Raw genomic sequence first — 18,418 nt, 5'->3', positions numbered from 1 at the left:
CGTGCTTGTGACATTAATATTAAATGTTGTAAATGGTTAGGAGTTTATCAAGAAATTGAACTAATTATATAGAATTACTCCAATCAATTATGACATCTCCACTTCCACAGACTCTTCTCATCTCCTCTATAAGCATTCTGCTCCTAATAACTGTCTTTAATGCTACCTCCTATTCCTATTGCAAACTACCCCACTCCTTTTCCCGCCACCTCTACTGCCCTTGCCCTCCCCCATCCCCACCCCTTCACATCCCATTTTCACAACATATCCCCTGGCCCTGTCTAATTCAACCAAACCCACTTCACTATTTGAAACTAAAACTTCTAGCCTACTCAGTTAAGTATCATACACCCAAAGCAAAATTGTTCTTCCCACAAACTAACTCGTACCAATTCAAAGGTCCTGCTCCCTTCTTCCTCTAACTGGCTTTTCCTAGCAGGAGACATTCACCCCAACCCCAGGCCTAAGACTAGTACTAATCTTGCTCCCCTTACCTCACCTAATACTATCAACCATAAATACCTCAACCTACTTACCATTAAAGCCCAGAGTGTAAAAAACAAAATAGCACTCTTCCATGCTTGGCTAAACCATAGTCTACCAGATATAGTAGCAGTCTCAGAGACATGGCTAAAACCCAACATTACTGACTCTGAGATCTTACCCTCTGGCTTTCAAGCACTCAGATGTGACGGCCAAAACAAAAAGGAGGAGGGAGTAGCCTTAATTTATACTAGCCTACTGAACCTCAGTCCTTACCAGAAGCCGAGTCCTCGGTTTAACAATGCTGAACTAGTCATAGGAATACTCAAAATGAATAACTATAAAAGTATTTGCGTTATGGCCATCTATATCCCCCCCTGGAAATAATACCACCACTCTAGAAAACATTCTACTATGGGCCTCAACTAATATTAAGCTTGAGACATATATATTAGGTGATGTGAACATTGACTGGAATAGAATTAATAACAATAATCCCTCCTTATCTATCAATCTATTTAATTTCACTCAGTTAACAAATGGCATTACCAGACCTAATAGGAACAACCCCCCAGGATCCACTCTAGACTGGATCTTAGTCTCTCACCCTAACAAGATTTCACACTCTGGTATCTTACCTGACACCATGAGCAACCATCTCCCTGCCTTCATTCACCGAGCAACCCACTCCTCCCCTCACCAGCACCAATATACCCATACTCATAATCTTACAAACTTTAACTCTTTTATATTCTCTGAAACCCTGAAACTAACAAACTGGGACAATCTAAAAACTCTTCCCCTTGATAAAGCCATAGACTTCTTTAATAGGTTCATAGGTTCATACTAGGCTATCTGCCCTAGGGCATTTATAAGCCTAGCCAGAATGTGTTTGGCTTTCGCCACCCATTTTAAATTTATTTTGCTATGCCCTTTTTCGAGGTTAGTATACTGTGCCTCTGTCTAACAGTGACACAGAAGTGATACCCGGGGTAAACCTACAATCTCCCATCCACTCATCAAGATTCCTCTTGAAGAGAGTCAATGAGGGACTCTGCCTAACCTGGACTGGGATTTTATTCCAGAGTGAAGGGAGCCTCTGGGTTATGAATCTGTCCCTCCAGCATGTCCTGTCCTATTTATTTCAGTGCTGAGGTTCAAGTCTCTCGAGCGTAGCTCGATGGGATTTGGATTTTCTGAGGTGCAGCATGTCCATTAATTCCGGGTTGGACATGGCTTTATACGTCAGGCACAGATCACCTCTGAACAGGCGGTATGCCACTGAGTAGAGCTGGAGTTTCTTTAACCGGGCAGCATATGGCATCTGTTTGAGCCCTTTGATCCTCTTGGTGAGGTACTTTTGTCTTTCCAGTTGCTGCAGGTGTCTGGTAAGGTACATCCCAAAAGGGGCATTGTACTCGATTATGGGCCTGATGAGGGATGAGTAAAGAGGCACGATGATGTCCCCTGATCTAGATGTGAATCCCTTCATGATTAGGTGGGCTATATAAAATGTTTTTCTAACCACTTTGGCCACGTGGTTGTCAAATGAGAGATTGCTATCAACTTGGGTCCCCAGGTCCCGAATTACTTCTTCTGTACTTAATGGATTACCACCTATGTGGTAATTTGTGGGCACTTTGTTTTTGCCAAAGGGGATACACTTTTTATACACTTTTTGGCATTTAGCTTGAGGCCATGGCTCTGGCACCAGTTGTCTGTTTCTATAATACAACCTTCCTAGACATCCTACACACCCAAGCCCCACCTAGAACAAAAGGAATAAAACCCAACTCTGCCCCATGGCTAACTAAAGACACTAAAACACTTATGCAACAAAGAGACAAGACCTGGAAACTTTTCAACCAAAATAAACTCCCTGATACCCTTCTTAAATATAAGCAACTACGCAACCTAACCAAAAAGCATATTACAAAAGACAAAAAATCTTATTACACTAAACTACAGTCTACCCACTCAAAAAATCCCCAAAAATTCTGGAACTCCATCAACTCTATTCTGCAACCAGGTACCAAAACCAATCCTTGTCCTAATAACAATAAAATAGACACAGAAACTGCCATCTTATTCAACACCTTCTTTACCAACTCCATAGCTGAACTCACTAAGACCTTTCCCAATCACGTCGTCCCCTCCACTCAATCCCACTTCCCCTTCCTCTACTCAACCTTCCACTCCCAACCCTACCCCCACATTTTATCTAAAACCCGTCTCCACCTCTTACATCAAAAAGCTTCTCTCCAGACTTAAGCCATGCTCCAACACCCCTGACAATATCCCCTCACTCTTTCTAAAGCTTGCTGCAGATGGTATCACCATCCCCATCAGCATTTTAATTAATAGATCCATACAGGAATCTTATGTCCCCAAATTGTGGCATGCTGCCTTTATCCTACCCCTCCACAAAGGAGGCAAAAACAATAACATCTCAAACTTCCGACCAATAGCTATTCTCTCCCCAATCTCAAAAATTCTTGAAAAATGCATCCACCTCGAGCTCATGCCCTTCCTCATCAATAATCAACTCCTCACCCCTACCCAACATGGCGTCCGTCCTGGCCATAGTACAATAACTGCTCTCCTCTGTTTTTTAGACATAGTAAACCATGCTCGTGACTCTGGAGAAATTGTTTCCACAGTCCTTCTAGATCTATCCAAGGCATTTGACACTGTCTCACATACCCACCTTCTGACTCACCTTTATAACCTCAATCTCTCTCAAAACTCCCTTACCTGGTTTAATAGTTATCTCTGTGACAAATTCCAGGCTGTAAAATGGCAAACTGTTACCTTAACCTTCCTACCTACCCCAACTGGGGTTCCCCAGGGGTCCATAGTCGGTCCTATGCTCTTTAATGTATTTATCAATGATTTCCATGCTGCCATTCCTAACACTACACGATGCTGTTTTCCACAACAGCTGCCCAGCTCTGAATCTAAAGTAATATAAGTTCAAAACCTTGAATGTATATAATGTAAATACTGTACGTAGCTTTCTATCTCTGCTCTCTCTCCCTATTTTGGAATATTTCTCTCTTCTACCTATACATAAGTTTGATACTAACAGTTGATACTAACTACCTAAGAAGTGTGTACACCACTTTTACTACTAAACTACAGCCTCTTTCTCCACTGTATATCTGCCTCTCTCTGATTACCCCAGAATCTTGTATGTATACATACTACACTTTATACTTTCCACCTTTATTTCCTCCCCTATTCTACAAAAACCTATATTCACTACTAACCTGCAAATATTCAGTCTTTGCAACTACTTATAGAAGTTTTACAAACTGATAGTTATTACTTTGTCCTGATTATCCTGCTACATCTCTTCAAACATACACTGTGCAAATGGGTCTCTAACCAACTATGTATGTATGTTATGACCTGCGTGCAAATGCCTCTCTAACTAACTATGTATGTAATGTCATGAAGTGCATTCATATTTTTATTTTTTCTTGTTTGCATTTGTAATTTGCTATATCTCATCATATTATTTTACGTTTGTTTTATAAAATTATATAATTCCATGCTTATTTAATTCTGTGTAATATGGAGCTTTTCTCCCCGGGCCTCCACTGAAAACGGGCTCCTTCAGCCCAGTGGACCTCCCCGGTTATCAAACTGGAAATAAATAAATAAATCTTATAAACATGAACAATGCACTTTAATAGCTTGGATGGACTATACTAAAGAACAAAGTGTACATAGCTAGAAATTTCTGCCTAAAACAGTACCAACAAATTCACAAAAAAATCAGCACAGGAAACAGTAGGTTGCAAGAGATGTACATTTAATCCAAAGTTAAAATAGCAGGCAACTGCCGGTACAAGAAAACACAGGTTTTAGTAGCCAAAAGTGTCTTGAGTATAAATATCTAGAACATTTGCAGACAGCAACAGCAAATTAAAGGATTTTACAAATGCCGTCTGGCATTCGTGCCAAAGCCCTAGACGTGGTTTAATAAACAGAATGTGCTGCCTTATGTCATATTTTCTCTTCTGTTTAGCATTCATATTGTTTAAATTAAAGAGCTGTGTTACAATGAGTATTTAAAGAGATGAGTATGTCCACCTCTATAAAGCTTATAAGAATATAAGAAACTCTGATGCAATGTGCTGTACCAGAATCCTATGACAGATAATTTGTATTGTGTTTCAAAATGTAGTAAGCCTCAGATTAATACAGGCATTTTAAATTTATAAACACTGACTATGTGATGAGTTTGTATATGTCAGTGCGTTCATGTTCTTAGTTCAAGTCCCCTTTTCTCCCATTTTTATTTTCTCTCTCATCATATTATGTGAAAATATGCATGTAGTGCTGCTGGTGCTTTATGGCTACATTATAAAAGTGATTTCTGACTCAGAGAAAGCTCCATTCTTTTGTGTCACCCCCCTGCCCCCACACACACAGACATGCACAGACACAGACACTCACAAGCTAACCAATTAGCCAATTCTTGTAACTCCTCCCATTTGTTCCAGCACAGCTAGAGACAATCATGGTGGAACCATCATGGAAAGGAGTTTTTGTTAATGGGGTTACCATTTTCCTCACTTTACATGTCCATAGATATTGAAGAGTTCAATGTGCAGTTAGCCTTTTAGAGACCATGTCACCCACTTACATGACTGGCATAACCCTTAAGAAGGCCCTGCTCACCTTCCCTTTAAAGTAAACACCTCCTGATGATCTACGGTCTCCAATGGAGATTCTAGCATAGACTCTGCACCTTGGGAATGGGGGTCCCATCCTTCCCCCTGAGAGAGCTGCCACTCCCCACAGTAAGTCATACAAGGCCCAAGTTCATAGGTTCATAGGTTCATAGATTAGTACTAAGCTAACTGCCCTTGTGAGCCTTTTTAAGCCTAGCCAATTATCCCATGTGAGACTCAAACCCTGCACCTTGTGTTTGTAAGGCAAACACCTTAACCATTAGGCCACCCTCCCAACCCTATTGCTAGTGAAACCCAGAAAATCTGGGTTATAACCAGGGCTTTTTGCTCTATACCATGTAGTTGACCTCAGAAGTTCTAAACTACTGAAATGTACTGTGTTCACAATGTGACACTGATTGTGGCATATGCTTGCAGGTCATTTTATTAATTAAAGGAAAACTGTTACAATTAAGCTTATTCAGTTATGTTTGTAATAGGACTAGGTAGTATTTGGTTTAATATGTGTAATACCATTGAATATGTGCTGCATAGAAAAGTTAATTTCTCAAAAGCAAATCTGAATTTAAAAATCTTGTCTATTGCCCTCAAACATGATAAACACGGTAGGAATAAAGCAGAATCGAGCTCATGCCTGATCTACCAACCACTGTATTTGCTTTAAACAACCTGATATTTGAAATTTACAGAGCTATTTTATACAAATCTGATTAAATCTGTGTTAATGTTTTTTACATGCATTGTATCATTTGTGTTTCAGTCTACAGGAGCTCAGGTACAAGTAGCAGGTGATATGCTGCCAAACTCCACGGAACGTGCAGTCACTATATCAGGCACACCTGATGCAATTATTCACTGTGTAAAACAGATTTGTGTGGTGATGCTAGAGGTAGGAATGTTTTTTTTTTTTGTGTTTAAAAGACATAGAAAACAATGACTTGATAGTGCCTAGGAGTGGATTCAGGTAACATAAAATATCTTCTGGCCTCTGTTATTAATATAAGACTTTTCTCCAAGATGGTCTTCCATGCTGTAGATGTTTTAGAACTGTCTAGATGTATTATAAGTAAAGAAACAAGTACAGCAAAATAACAAGAAAAAAAAAAAACAACACTAAATTCAAACTTTTTACCACAAATAATTACATTCATTGTGATTTTCAGCATACAGTTTCCAAATAGTGCATGAAAATTGCATTTCAAATACATTTTTCAAGAGTTATTTATTCTGAATATTTGTTGATCAGATCAATTTCAAGGTGAACTTTTATTTGAGCTGAACATATATATATATATATATATATATATATATATATATATATATATATATATATATATATATATGTTGGCATATTATTAATTTATGAAATTTTTATTGACATATTTATCTTTAGCAGGAGTAACTGCCATTAAGTATACATTCTGTATTGCCTATACATTCAGTTAGTGAGATGACAAAACACAACAGATCTAAATGTCTCTCTGTGCAGGTATTCAAGTTTCAGAAATAGTTTTAATGGGATTTTAACTTTTTCACAGAGGCTGTATAATATAATGGTAAATGCAATAAGTTGTAATGCTAGAAATGTGTGTTCATATTTTGCTAATACCTACTTGCATACTGTTTTTGCTGAGCAAGTTACTAAACTTATTTGTACTCTCATTTCATGCTTGAAAATGTTTCTGCTTTCACAAAGCCAGCATGTATACATGTATGTGTTTGTTCACATATTCATGTAGATAGCCAAAATATGCATCTAGGCAGAACACATTTTCTGTAAAGACCCAAGGAGAAAAGCTCAGTGCTGAATTAAACATACATCTATGACTTATATACCTCAAACATTAGGCCAGGTTCCCAAAGACCCTAGTATGGAGTAACATGAGTGCAGTTACTCCATGTCTAATTTCAAAAGAGAGGGGTCCACCAGTCCCCATTCTGAGTATGCTAATGGGGTTTTTCAGAACTCCTACATCTGCTTCCAAAATGGGAATCAGGCTCACCTTGCCAAAAATCTTTGAGCATTAAACATTGTTAAGGCTCACTAATGTACGGCACCAAGTTAAGAATGAACTCCATTGAAATGAATGGACTTCTTGGAAAGGTAGAAGCTCCACCTATATGTGGTACTAGGTTCATAGGAGGCTACTAGGCTAGCGACTGTAGAGCCTTTACAAGCCTAGCCATGTTAATCCCAAGTAATCCCATTTGTTCTTTTTTGGGTAGTTCACAGATCAAATTTATGTATAGAGCAGGTCTGTGATCAACATCAACTACCCCCTTCTATAAGGGACATGGGTGTCACCCCAGGGGCAAATTTGTGGTCTCCCATCCAATTATCTAGGTTGCATTTGAATATGGTCAGTGAGGAGCTCTGTTTTACATGAGTAGGGAGTCTATTCCAAAGAAGCAGCAGTGTCTGGGAGACATATCTGTCTGTTCAGCACAATCTGTTAATGTTACATCCTAGGTTGAGATCCCTAGAACGAATTACTCTTGAGCCATTTGACTTGCGGATGTGCAGCATTTCCATTAAGGCAGGGTTGGAGATTGCCCTATATGCCAGGCACAAGTCACCTCCCAACAGCCTATAAGATACAGAATAAAGTGACAGGGTTTTCAGCCTGTCCACATAGGTCATGGTTTGGAGTCCCTGTATTTTCTTAATGAGAAACCTCTGAGATCTCTCCAGCTGCTGCAGGTGTCTGATGAGGTACGTGCAAACGAATGCATTATACTCTATTAGTGGTCTGATGAGTATAGAGTACAGTGGAGGTGTAATATCCCTTGACCTGGATGCTATGCCCTTGCTTACTGTACTTTACATGGCACTGCAGGCAATACCATGTGGGAAGCTGGAGAGCTTACAATACCTAGTTCCACATACAAGTGGAGCTGTACTACAGATATTAGGATTTGTGGTGAGACATGACTGGGATCAGGACTGAGTAGTGTGATCCAGGTCAAGAACTTCTCAAGGGTCAGCTTGTATTAGAAAGCTTTTAAAAAAAAGATTACATTCCCTGGTGGGATAGTGGTCCCACACCTATGTCCCTCTTCTTGAACATAGTGAATGTAGGTATGACACCCATGTTGGCCATCATGTCTGCATTCATTAGCCCAATCCACAGATGGTGCTGTGGCACTGAATGCTTATACAGATGTAGCTGCTCTGCCTGAAAACTTAGGCCGGTTAGCTTCACACTATACTCAGACTAGATAATGTGATGGTTACAGAACCAGATTATCTTATCTGGGCATGGCAGGCCTCCATTCAATCCAGTACCTTGGTGTTGTGAGGTATTGAACTGGGCAAGTAGAATTTTCCTGACTGGTGTACTAAGGGTGGTTTTAGAGTGTAGCCCACTGACTAGAAATACAACATAATAGTGATATGCATTCATATAAAATGTATTTTATACAGCACTATACAGTATGTGCAAAACAGAGACACTCAGAGTACTTCCTTTATAGGTTATCTTACAGCCTATACTTCTTTTCTCAGATATAGGTGTATTGTTTTGCATAATCATTGTGCAAGTCCTCATATTATTTATCAAATTATAATTCTTTTTTGAAAGTATGTTGAAAATCATCCTTAGTTATTAACATTTCCCCTTCAAGAAGTTATTTGACATTAATGTTATCCACTATAGGGTAATTCTCAAAATAAACTAAAACTTGTCTTGAGTATTAAGGGAAAATAGCTACTCAGATTCTGATAACAAAGATTTGAGTCTCCAAATCCAAGCTTAAACTGTCTCTCTTCATTGTTCACACAGCATCTACATTTTTATTCTTTCCCTGTAAAAAATGCTTTCTTGCATTCAATAGCACTCTGAATACCACATCACAGATCTGGTGCCGGCCCTTAAGTCATGAGGTTGACTTAACTATAAAGGAAAAGTATATGTTTAGTAGAAATGGGCTTTATTCCTAAAGACTATAATTGCATTTGGTATGAGTCGAAGCAATATAAAACAGCCAAAATACAAGACAGCACTCCTTCCAGGAAATAATTTATTGTGAACATCAGTAAGTTATTTCCAGGAAGGAGGAGTGCTGTCTTGTATTGTTGGCTGTTGGATTTTATAAGAAGACTGAGCACCTGATGACTGCACCTGGACAGAACTTGGTTTCTCAAAGCAAAATAAGTAATCTTACATAGTGCTGAGGTGGCCTTTAAATCTGGTAATTAATTTTCCTGTGCTGGCATTACCACAAATCTAGTGATAGGAGATGTGGGCAGATCTCCTGCTGTTATGTACAAATGTGAGTATGCACTGTACTGATAAATGAGCCTGTCAACCCTAGTTATAGTTACAAAATAATAAAATAAAACATACAGCTTTATCTTAGCTCCTATAATAATAGGACTGAGCCTACCAAGGAATTCATAAACATAGATTCAGATTCCAAAAGGTTTTAGTTTGGAACATACCTCTCAACTAGTCCAGACCTTGCTGAACGTCTCTTATTTTGATTCATATTTTTTGCCATGTCTCGATTAAAATTTGTGATTTTCTGGTAAATTACTGAGGGTTACCATTAATCAAAAACTTTCACACTTCTTATTCTTCAGAAAATGCAGTAAGATCTGTTGTTCTATTTATATCTTAAGTGAATTTGAGCATTATTTAAAAATTGTACCAGATTTTTGGCTTTTTCCTTCAGTTACGTTTAGCTTTGTCCATAATTCTTGAGCTAAGAAGTTGAGAGGTATGGAACATGTCAAACTCAATGTTTTACTCCATAAATGAGTTCTAAAGATAGGACACCAATGGTCACCACTCAGCATACTATGACTGATTTAAAAAGGGCAGTTGGACTTACCTCACTAAAATAATCCAACACTGAGGCTGAATCGATGTAGACGCTCGTTGAAATGAATGAGCTTCTCAGTAAGATGGAAATGCAGTACCTGATTGGATGCCAGACTGCTTTCAGTACCTAGTTCCACATACAGGTGGAGCGTTACTGAAGGTTTTGAAAGCCACTTGTATGTGACAGGCACCATATTTGTCCAGTTGTGTGTAGTGCAGACTATCCCCTGAATTCTTTGTCAGATGGTTTGCTTTCATGTATTTTTTTTAAATAGACTGAAATCTCTGGTGGGCTACTGGCCCCATATCCCTCTCTCTCTTTTTGGGTGTGGGAAATGCAGGTATGAACCTACCTTTGGGTGGTTCTAATACTATGATCAGTATAGGTAAAAAGATTCATTAACATAAAATGTTAGGCAATTTCATTACCTTGCTTGGGTGTAGTGGAAATCCATTTAATTCAATACATTGGCATTGTAAAGTATTGCACCCCTCCCCAGGATGGTGTAATTGCAGGGGGCAGGGTACACTGCACAGTACAGTGTAGCAAGGACAGACAGCCTCCCCCTTCGCTTCACTATACCAGAATCCAGCCCGTAGAGTGCAGGTGTGTTTAGTACACTGGCTTTCAGTACCACAATTCACAGGTATGGAAACTGGTACCAAACACAGACATAAATCACCCCCATTGGTATAAAGGGATAAAGCACTGACTAGGACCTATGCAATGTTAGTTCAATTAGTGGCCAGAGTACCTGATGGACTTGGTGTTGGAGGAGTGATGAGGCTGTGCTGGCTCACCTTTCAGATAGTGAGGGACAAGAAGAATGTTCTTGTAATGGGGGAGTCCATACCTTGTAGCTTTGGGGAAGAGAGAGACTCAGAACTGCAACTATGCTGAGTGAATTGAAAGGGCTAGGAGGAAGTGTCACCCTAGAGACCATAATAGGGAGGCTTCTAAGGCCACATCTCAGTGCTTTCCAAGCTTACATAAGTGACAGCAGCACATACAATAGGGGAAAGATTCATATCTATTCAAGCCTGCCTCTGAAAGTAGCATTGTAAGCACCCAGGATCACACTCCTCCTTGTTGTTGCCAGTATGGTAAGGATTGTAAACCAGGCCTGGAGAAGTTAAACATCTGCATAACATTCCTGAAATGTTTTCATGGCATAGAGAAGATTTGGGGCTCAGGGGAATTATACAATAATAGGAGACAATCTGTGCACAGTGATGAGTAACTTGCTAGAAAAAATATATAAAACTGCATACAAAGACATCTGTCTTTATGAATGGCACACAGGTTCACATAGCACACTTATGCCATCCTATGCCAAAGATACTCCATTCACCGTGTTAAGTAATTTAAACAAATGTGCCATGTTTTACAATCATTTTTTGGAAGGGTAAGCCCCACTACATCCCCTGCATAAATGGCAAACCCTCAAACCCACCAAACATTATTGCTTACATTCCAAGGTCACTGTACTGAACAGAAGTGTAGCTGGCTCAATGAGCACCCTGTGCCAATACCATGGACTAGCGTCCCACCTTCAACTCTTCATGTCAGGAACAAAAACAAATCAAAAAACAAAACAAAAATATTGCCAGTTGGCTGGCTTCCAGCAGACAGTACCCAATACATGCACCCACCTCACAAAAGATCTACCTCTTCTCCTGGCACACCGAACAGGTGGACAGATAGCCAGATACACAGCACACACCCCTCCTGCCACAGCCAATCAGGTCCTGTTGATGTGGCTTGCTCCAAACCTCCATCCTCTCAATTAAACAAAAAAAAATGTTTCTAACCTGTAAGGAGCACTATGGTACTCAGGTTTTAGTTAAAAAAAAGAAATTGTTTCTCTTTTAAACTGAGGCATACCTTGCATGAAGCTCAGATTTTTGTAAAAACAAAATTGTTTCTGTTTTAAACTGTAGAGAACTGCTTGCTACAAATGTAGCAAGCAGTTCCTACAGTTTATATCCTGCACAGAGTGGTACAGTGCTCAGGTTTCAACTAAAAAAAAAGATTTCTTTTTTATTTTTAAACTGTAGCAAAGTGCTTGCTACAATGTTGCAAACTGTTGCTATAGCTTAGCCCATACAGGGAGTGCTACAGCACTCAGGCTTGACTGCAGATACAATACCAGCTTTTAAAAGATGGCATGTACTAATGAGAGATAAAAAGAGATCAGGATCAGCTGATTGCCCCCCCCCCCCCCCAATACTTTGCACCTGAGGCATTTGCACCCTTCACCTCACCCTAACTATGCTACTGGTATTGAGGAGAAAGAGTAGTTACAGTAAGTATAAATTCTGTTTCACTGTTTCAGTAGAAGGCTACAAACTAGATCCTTTACCAAAAAGACACACGAGAAACTGGATTGAACTCATATGTGTATTGAATGTGTCTTAATAAAAGAAAAAAAATGAATACTTGAGCTGTTGTGCTTCAACAAGTCTGATATCAACTTGCATGATCTAAGCAACTAGCTGGAAAATGTATTATATTTCAATATGTACCAAGTCTTCTCTCTTTGAAGCATTTTTTTCATATCTATAGGTATGGCCCCAGATCCTGACCACAGGAAAAAATACAATTTCATTTCACCTGTAACATGTTTGCCTTTACTATTTAAAAAGTCTTTGCCTAAGCAGCCATGGTATTACATCAGACAGGAGCAGATGTGATACAGTTCGCCTTTAGCAAGGCATTTTTCATGGTATCTTGTGAAAGTTTATGGATAAATTATGTAGACTTTTGGTCTTAGAGTGATAAGAAGGATAAAATATTTGCTGGAAAATAAGGATTAGAGGACTATAGCAAATGGAACTCACATGGATGGCTGAAAGCTTGTACTCAGTGGGGTAGAATACCACAAAGGTCCGTATCTTTAATTTATCTCGCAGAAGGCTTGTAAGAAAATGTTTTGCTTATATTAGAAAGTTATGCAACAAGACTTGCAAAAAATAAAATATGCAGTAAAGATAACAAAAAGGTTCATACGGTTGGATGAATGGGCTTAAATTTGATATCTTAAACTGAGTGCAAAAATGACAACTAATGTGGCTGTGGAGCAAGTAACTAGGAAAGGGTACGGATTGAGGGAGGAGTAACAGCAGGAAAAATGTAAGCAAGCAATGTCAGAAGGTAGCAAGAGACCTTGTAATATATTAATTTAAGTATGAAGAAGCATCAGTAGTAGAAAACAAGAAGGTATTATCCTATTTCACAGACAAAAGAACAGATCCTTTCATTGTAATAAATGCAATGTGTTTATTCTCTGTAGTCACAACCAATGAGCCAAAATACCTGTGAACTGTTCCAGCCTGTGACAGTGAAGGGATTGAAGTTCCAGCAGTTGCAATGGAATCTACAAGGATGACACTGTCTCCTTTATATCGATATAAACACATATCCTTGAAATATAACCTTGTTACGTACCCATGCTATACAAGTCTGTGCTGTGCTAGACTGACAGATAGTGATGTGGTCCACATCCCAAGTGCACTGTGTCCCCTCCAAGATAAAATGTGATGTGTCCTGTTCAATGGCATTCAGGCACAAATGTTATGTGACTGTGCTGTATGTCCACATATTGAGCAAGCACAACATCCTGCATGTCACCTGTTAGTCCCACCCCCAAACATATGATCCACTGTTGCCTCTTGTGGTTTGCATTTCTTGAAACCTAACCTTCTTAACATGAAAATATAATCTTTGCCAGCATGTCATTTGCCTGTTTGCAAGGTAGTGCTCATAAGGAGAGTTGTAAAGGTTCACAGGTTTAAAGGCAAGTACGAGTTTTAGATTATAGGTGTTATCTTTTGGAAATAATATGCTCTGCCTGTACATAGGTAGATTGGATACTCTAAATTGGTCCTAGGCATGAGTGTGTGCATTGTGTGCCTTCCGTGGAAGATTGGGTGCTGGGCTGGCAACTCGACACTGTAAAACTCCACTGCCAATCATGAGTGGACAGGTGATCTGCTGTGGTGACCCCTAACCGGGAAAAGCCGAAAGAAGAAGAAGAATGCTCTGCCTGTACATAGTTCTCAGGCTAGACATTTTACAACAGGGGTCTGATTTCCATGGTACAAAGGCTTGTGGAGAACTCAAAGGGAGGATTTGATGGCTATTTCATGATATTCATTAGAAGGGGCTCAAATCACAGTTGATGCATAGTTCATTAATATGCTTAATTCATAGTTTATGGGGTATGTCTGTGCATTGTGGAACATAAGATTGAATTCCTTTTATGAAATGTGCTATTGATTGGACTATGTTTTGGACACAATGCGAAAAACAAAAAAAACATTTACGGGACTACAGACGTTGTTTGTGAATCTGTCAGCTCAATTGTAACCTCTGATTATGTTCTGGTAACACCATATTATACTAAAACTAGTCTAATTATTAAAAAGTACAGTCTCTTTGTGAGGTTTTAATTTTTGGTACCACATCCCACTCATATGATTTCACAGTTTGCAGTATACATATATCAGTAGTACCAGGAAAGTAAATTAGCCCTACAACATGTCTTATTTTGAAGCATTTGGCTATTTACCTAATGTCATTTTTACAGTTACAGTACCATGTGATACAGTGTTGGTGAAATATTGGTAACAGGAATTTTTTGCAGAGAGCATTTCAGGAATGTCTTAAACTAAAAAGTCTGACCATGTTTTAGAACAACAATACCTACTCCCTAGTTTCATTTTGGTACAGTATATAGGAGCAAATCTAAAAAAATTCTTAAGAGTACACAGATAGTGAAAGATCATAGAAACACACATACTTTCCCATCCCAAAAGGCCCAGGGTGAAAACTCCATCATCCTGTAGTGCTGTCTTTCCTGATTCTAAATTCCAGCTGCAGCTCCTAGTGTGACCTTATGTGAAGGAGCAGTACCTGACCCTGTGAAGATGTAGGAAGTGTTAAGTATACTCAGGGCAACAGGAGCATGTAATAAGATTTATATACAAACATTCCATTTTCCTGGGGTAAATGGATCACTGCTGTGCCTTCTACATAACCACTGACAACACCTGATGGTGGTTGCCTCTACAGCGCCACCTGTATAGATAATGCATACATGTATGTCGTGGATGTGTTACGCAATCTGAAAATACTGAAGTAGCATGCAGTTGTGCATGACTGAAAAAGTGCAGTTCTAGTTTATTGGAAAGTACTGCCAAATCATCACTTGGGTTCACATGAGCTAATTCTTGAGATGGCACTACTTTGTGTACATGTGTGCACATGCGTGTATCTGCATGCTTATGTGTGTGTGTGTATGTGTGTTTGTTTGCAACCATCCTGGACCTTGTAGTAAGACATTACAAGCCTTAGTACAGCTGCAGCACATGGTGTACACCAAATCATGCTTGTAGTACCAGTTCCCACATACAGGCAGAAAGTTTGTTATGCCACTTCAGATCAATAGCCTTCAGTGACTGCTCATTTACTTATCAAGTTTTATACTGAACTTCAACACCACTGAAAAAAAGCCTAACTCTTGGATTACAAAAGCATATCCGTTTGGGGTATATGTTACCCCAAAGGTTACTCTCTACTCTTTCCAAAATATAGGGTTTCAGCAATCCTCAAACCAGGAAGAAAAATAAGAACTGGTGAACTGGTGGAGTTCCGTACCTGATTCCAAGAGAGGATTTGGATTTCCTGTGCTACTGCACCTAGTATTTCTACATTGCTGTTGTGCGAATGTATAAAAATCTTGAGCAGCAGATTAGCACACAGTGTGCACCCAGACTGCTTAGGGTTGCCACCTTTTCAGACACCCAGAGTGGGACATATTTATGATTTAGGAAGACCAACCACATCCATTACCGTGTGCAAAATACAACTTCATTTTTTTGCCAAAATAAAAGCTCACTCTTGTAGAATATGAGTTGTCTTTATTGCTTGGTATAATAGATAGGTATTGCAGATACAAAATAATTGATGTATGCAGCTATCAGAGGAAAGTTAGGAAACATTTTTGTCCTAAAATTTCATGTCATTTGGTCTTTCTTTTCAGGACACAGCTGCCCAAACAGGGACTGTCCTTCACAAATAGGTGGCAGCTGTAACAATGCAGTACTAAGTCCCACTAGAAATCTGACATAATTAAAAGAACATTATAAGAAACAGTGTTATAGTGTTCACATGTGATATGCATACAAGATGCAATACTGGCAATGCTCATGTTTTTTATGTAATGCACTAATGTATTTTATGTTCATTTTGCTTAGATTATAGTTATATGTACACATACTACCATTGTGTGCACATATATGTATACATATATATATATATATATATATATATATATATATATATATATATATATATATATATATATATATATATATATATATATATAAAGGCTTAATATATTGACCATATACACACAACTAATAAAACAACAAAATGATCTCAAATATAAACTTTAATACATGACAAATAAAACACTGGTAACAACTGGTAAGTGCTTTCGCTCCCAAAAACATGAAACTTCAACAGACCAAGTTACCACAAATTCAAAAACACATTATATATGTTTTAAAACAGTCACATGACATCTTTCTTTTCATGTGACTCAACCACTAATGTTTTAACCCTTTCTTTTTTAAAACAATTTTAAAATTCTCCCTGCCATTCATACCAGGGCATTACATGCATTTAGTCTAATCTGCCAACAGTATTCTTTCCAATCCAAATCTTCTTCTGCATCTGACCTTTTACTATAATTCAAAACCTGTTCTATAACTGAAAAGTTAAAACTCACCTCACTATTGCCCTTATGTTTTAATACAACATGCTTTGCCAAACCATTACTCATATCTTGTATTCCTATCACTCTGTTGCACACATACATTCTTTTACAAAACTCCCTCGTAGTTCTTCCTATATAAAATCCTGAACATAAGTTACACAGAACAATATATACTACAAATTTAGACCTACAATTAAAACTATATTTTAAACAAATGGTATAATTCCTATCCTCTAAAATTTGGATTGGAAAGAATATTGTTGGCAGATTAGATTAAATGCATGTAATTCCCCTGGTATGAATGACAGGGAGAATTTTAAAATTGTTTTAAAAAAGAAAGGGTTAAAACATGAGTCGTTGAGTCACATGACAAGAGAGATGTCATGTGACTGTTTTAAAACATATTTAATGTTTTTTTTTGAATTTGTGGTAACTTGGGCTGATGAAGTTCCTTGTTTTGGGGAATGAAAGCACTTACCAGTTGTTACCAGTGTTTTATTTGTCGTGGATTAAAGTTTATATCTGAGATCATTTTGTTGTTTTATATATATATATATATATATATATATATATATATATATATATATAGAGAGAGAGAGAGAGAGAGAAAATAAAAATATATTCTAGGATTACATTGTAATCATTGACTTTTCTACACAGCCACATAAATATACAACTACTTGCAGATTATGCAATCAGGTGTGGCTGGCATACAACTTTCTATGCTGAAAATGTGAAACAGCTACAGGCAACAGACGAATGTAACAAAATATGGATCAGTACCCAGAGACAGTACCCATGTATAAAAGTGGATATACTGCTATGTCTGTACAAAGGAATCCTTACAAATATAAGCAATATCACAATGGAGAAGACATAATTTCCAAGCAAAAGTGTTCCACAAAAACAAACATATAGCAGGAGAATTATAGCCATGTACCTATAGAATACAGATCCAAAGTGTGATACAGCATAACAGCTATTGCACAGCTGATGAATAGACATACCTTAGTATCACGTACTACACTATCTCCCATTGTGGAGGTAATCCAGTATGTGTGAGCATCCTAGGGTACTACCCATCTAGGACCTGTGGGAAAGTATTCATAGTTTTGGTTAGCTTGTCACCCATGAGTGCTAGCATACACATAGGAAAGGCTATATAATTACATACCAGTAGACGTGATACACAGTGTACCCAAAGCAGTGGCATACACAGGTTATGTAAAATACATTCGACGTGCATTACATTTATACAGACAGTTTGACAGCTACAGAGAAAGACAAGAGAATTATTCTTGATAAATACACCAAATATCAACATGAAGAAGCACATTAATCAAGTCAGCAAAATGTGCATTTTTTATATTGCAATGATTGTGAAGATCCTTCGGCCCAGAAACAATGGTCAATGTGAAATGTACAGGTCAGAGGATAAGGTGCAGTGTGAAAGGTACTGACTCCTTTGGATACAGCACTGAGTGAGTGGAAAGAGCATGTAGTAGCTGCATTTGACAATGGAGAGCATACTGCAGACAGCACCACTCACTCGTGTATGCAATACCATATATTACAATAAACATCATTACCACACTGTTTCTTTAAAAATGTTCACAGCTTGTTTAAA

At 38.3% G+C, this 18,418-nt stretch overlaps 1 protein-coding gene across 16 annotated transcripts in view; it reads left to right on the top strand.

Moving 5' to 3' along the window:
* The window catches only part of LOC122796513 (poly(rC)-binding protein 3-like), an 819,027-nt gene that overhangs the window by 648,735 nt on the left and 151,874 nt on the right, over positions 1–18,418 (top strand). For all 16 annotated transcript variants that reach the window (XM_044065073.1, XM_044065072.1, XM_044065067.1 and 13 more), the window contains one exon: positions 5,947–6,075. In XM_044065073.1, coding sequence (XP_043921008.1) covers positions 5,947–6,075 — 129 coding nt within the window. The remainder of the gene's footprint in view (positions 1–5,946; positions 6,076–18,418) is intronic.

Source organism: Protopterus annectens, chromosome 3.part0 (assembly GCF_019279795.1).
Source record: "Protopterus annectens isolate FY-2018-M chromosome 3.part0, PAN1.0, whole genome shotgun sequence".
NCBI classification, from domain to species: Eukaryota; Metazoa; Chordata; order Ceratodontiformes; family Protopteridae; genus Protopterus; species Protopterus annectens.
The sequence above is the reverse complement of the archived record's forward strand: the minus strand, read 5'-3'. Positions and strand labels throughout refer to the sequence as shown.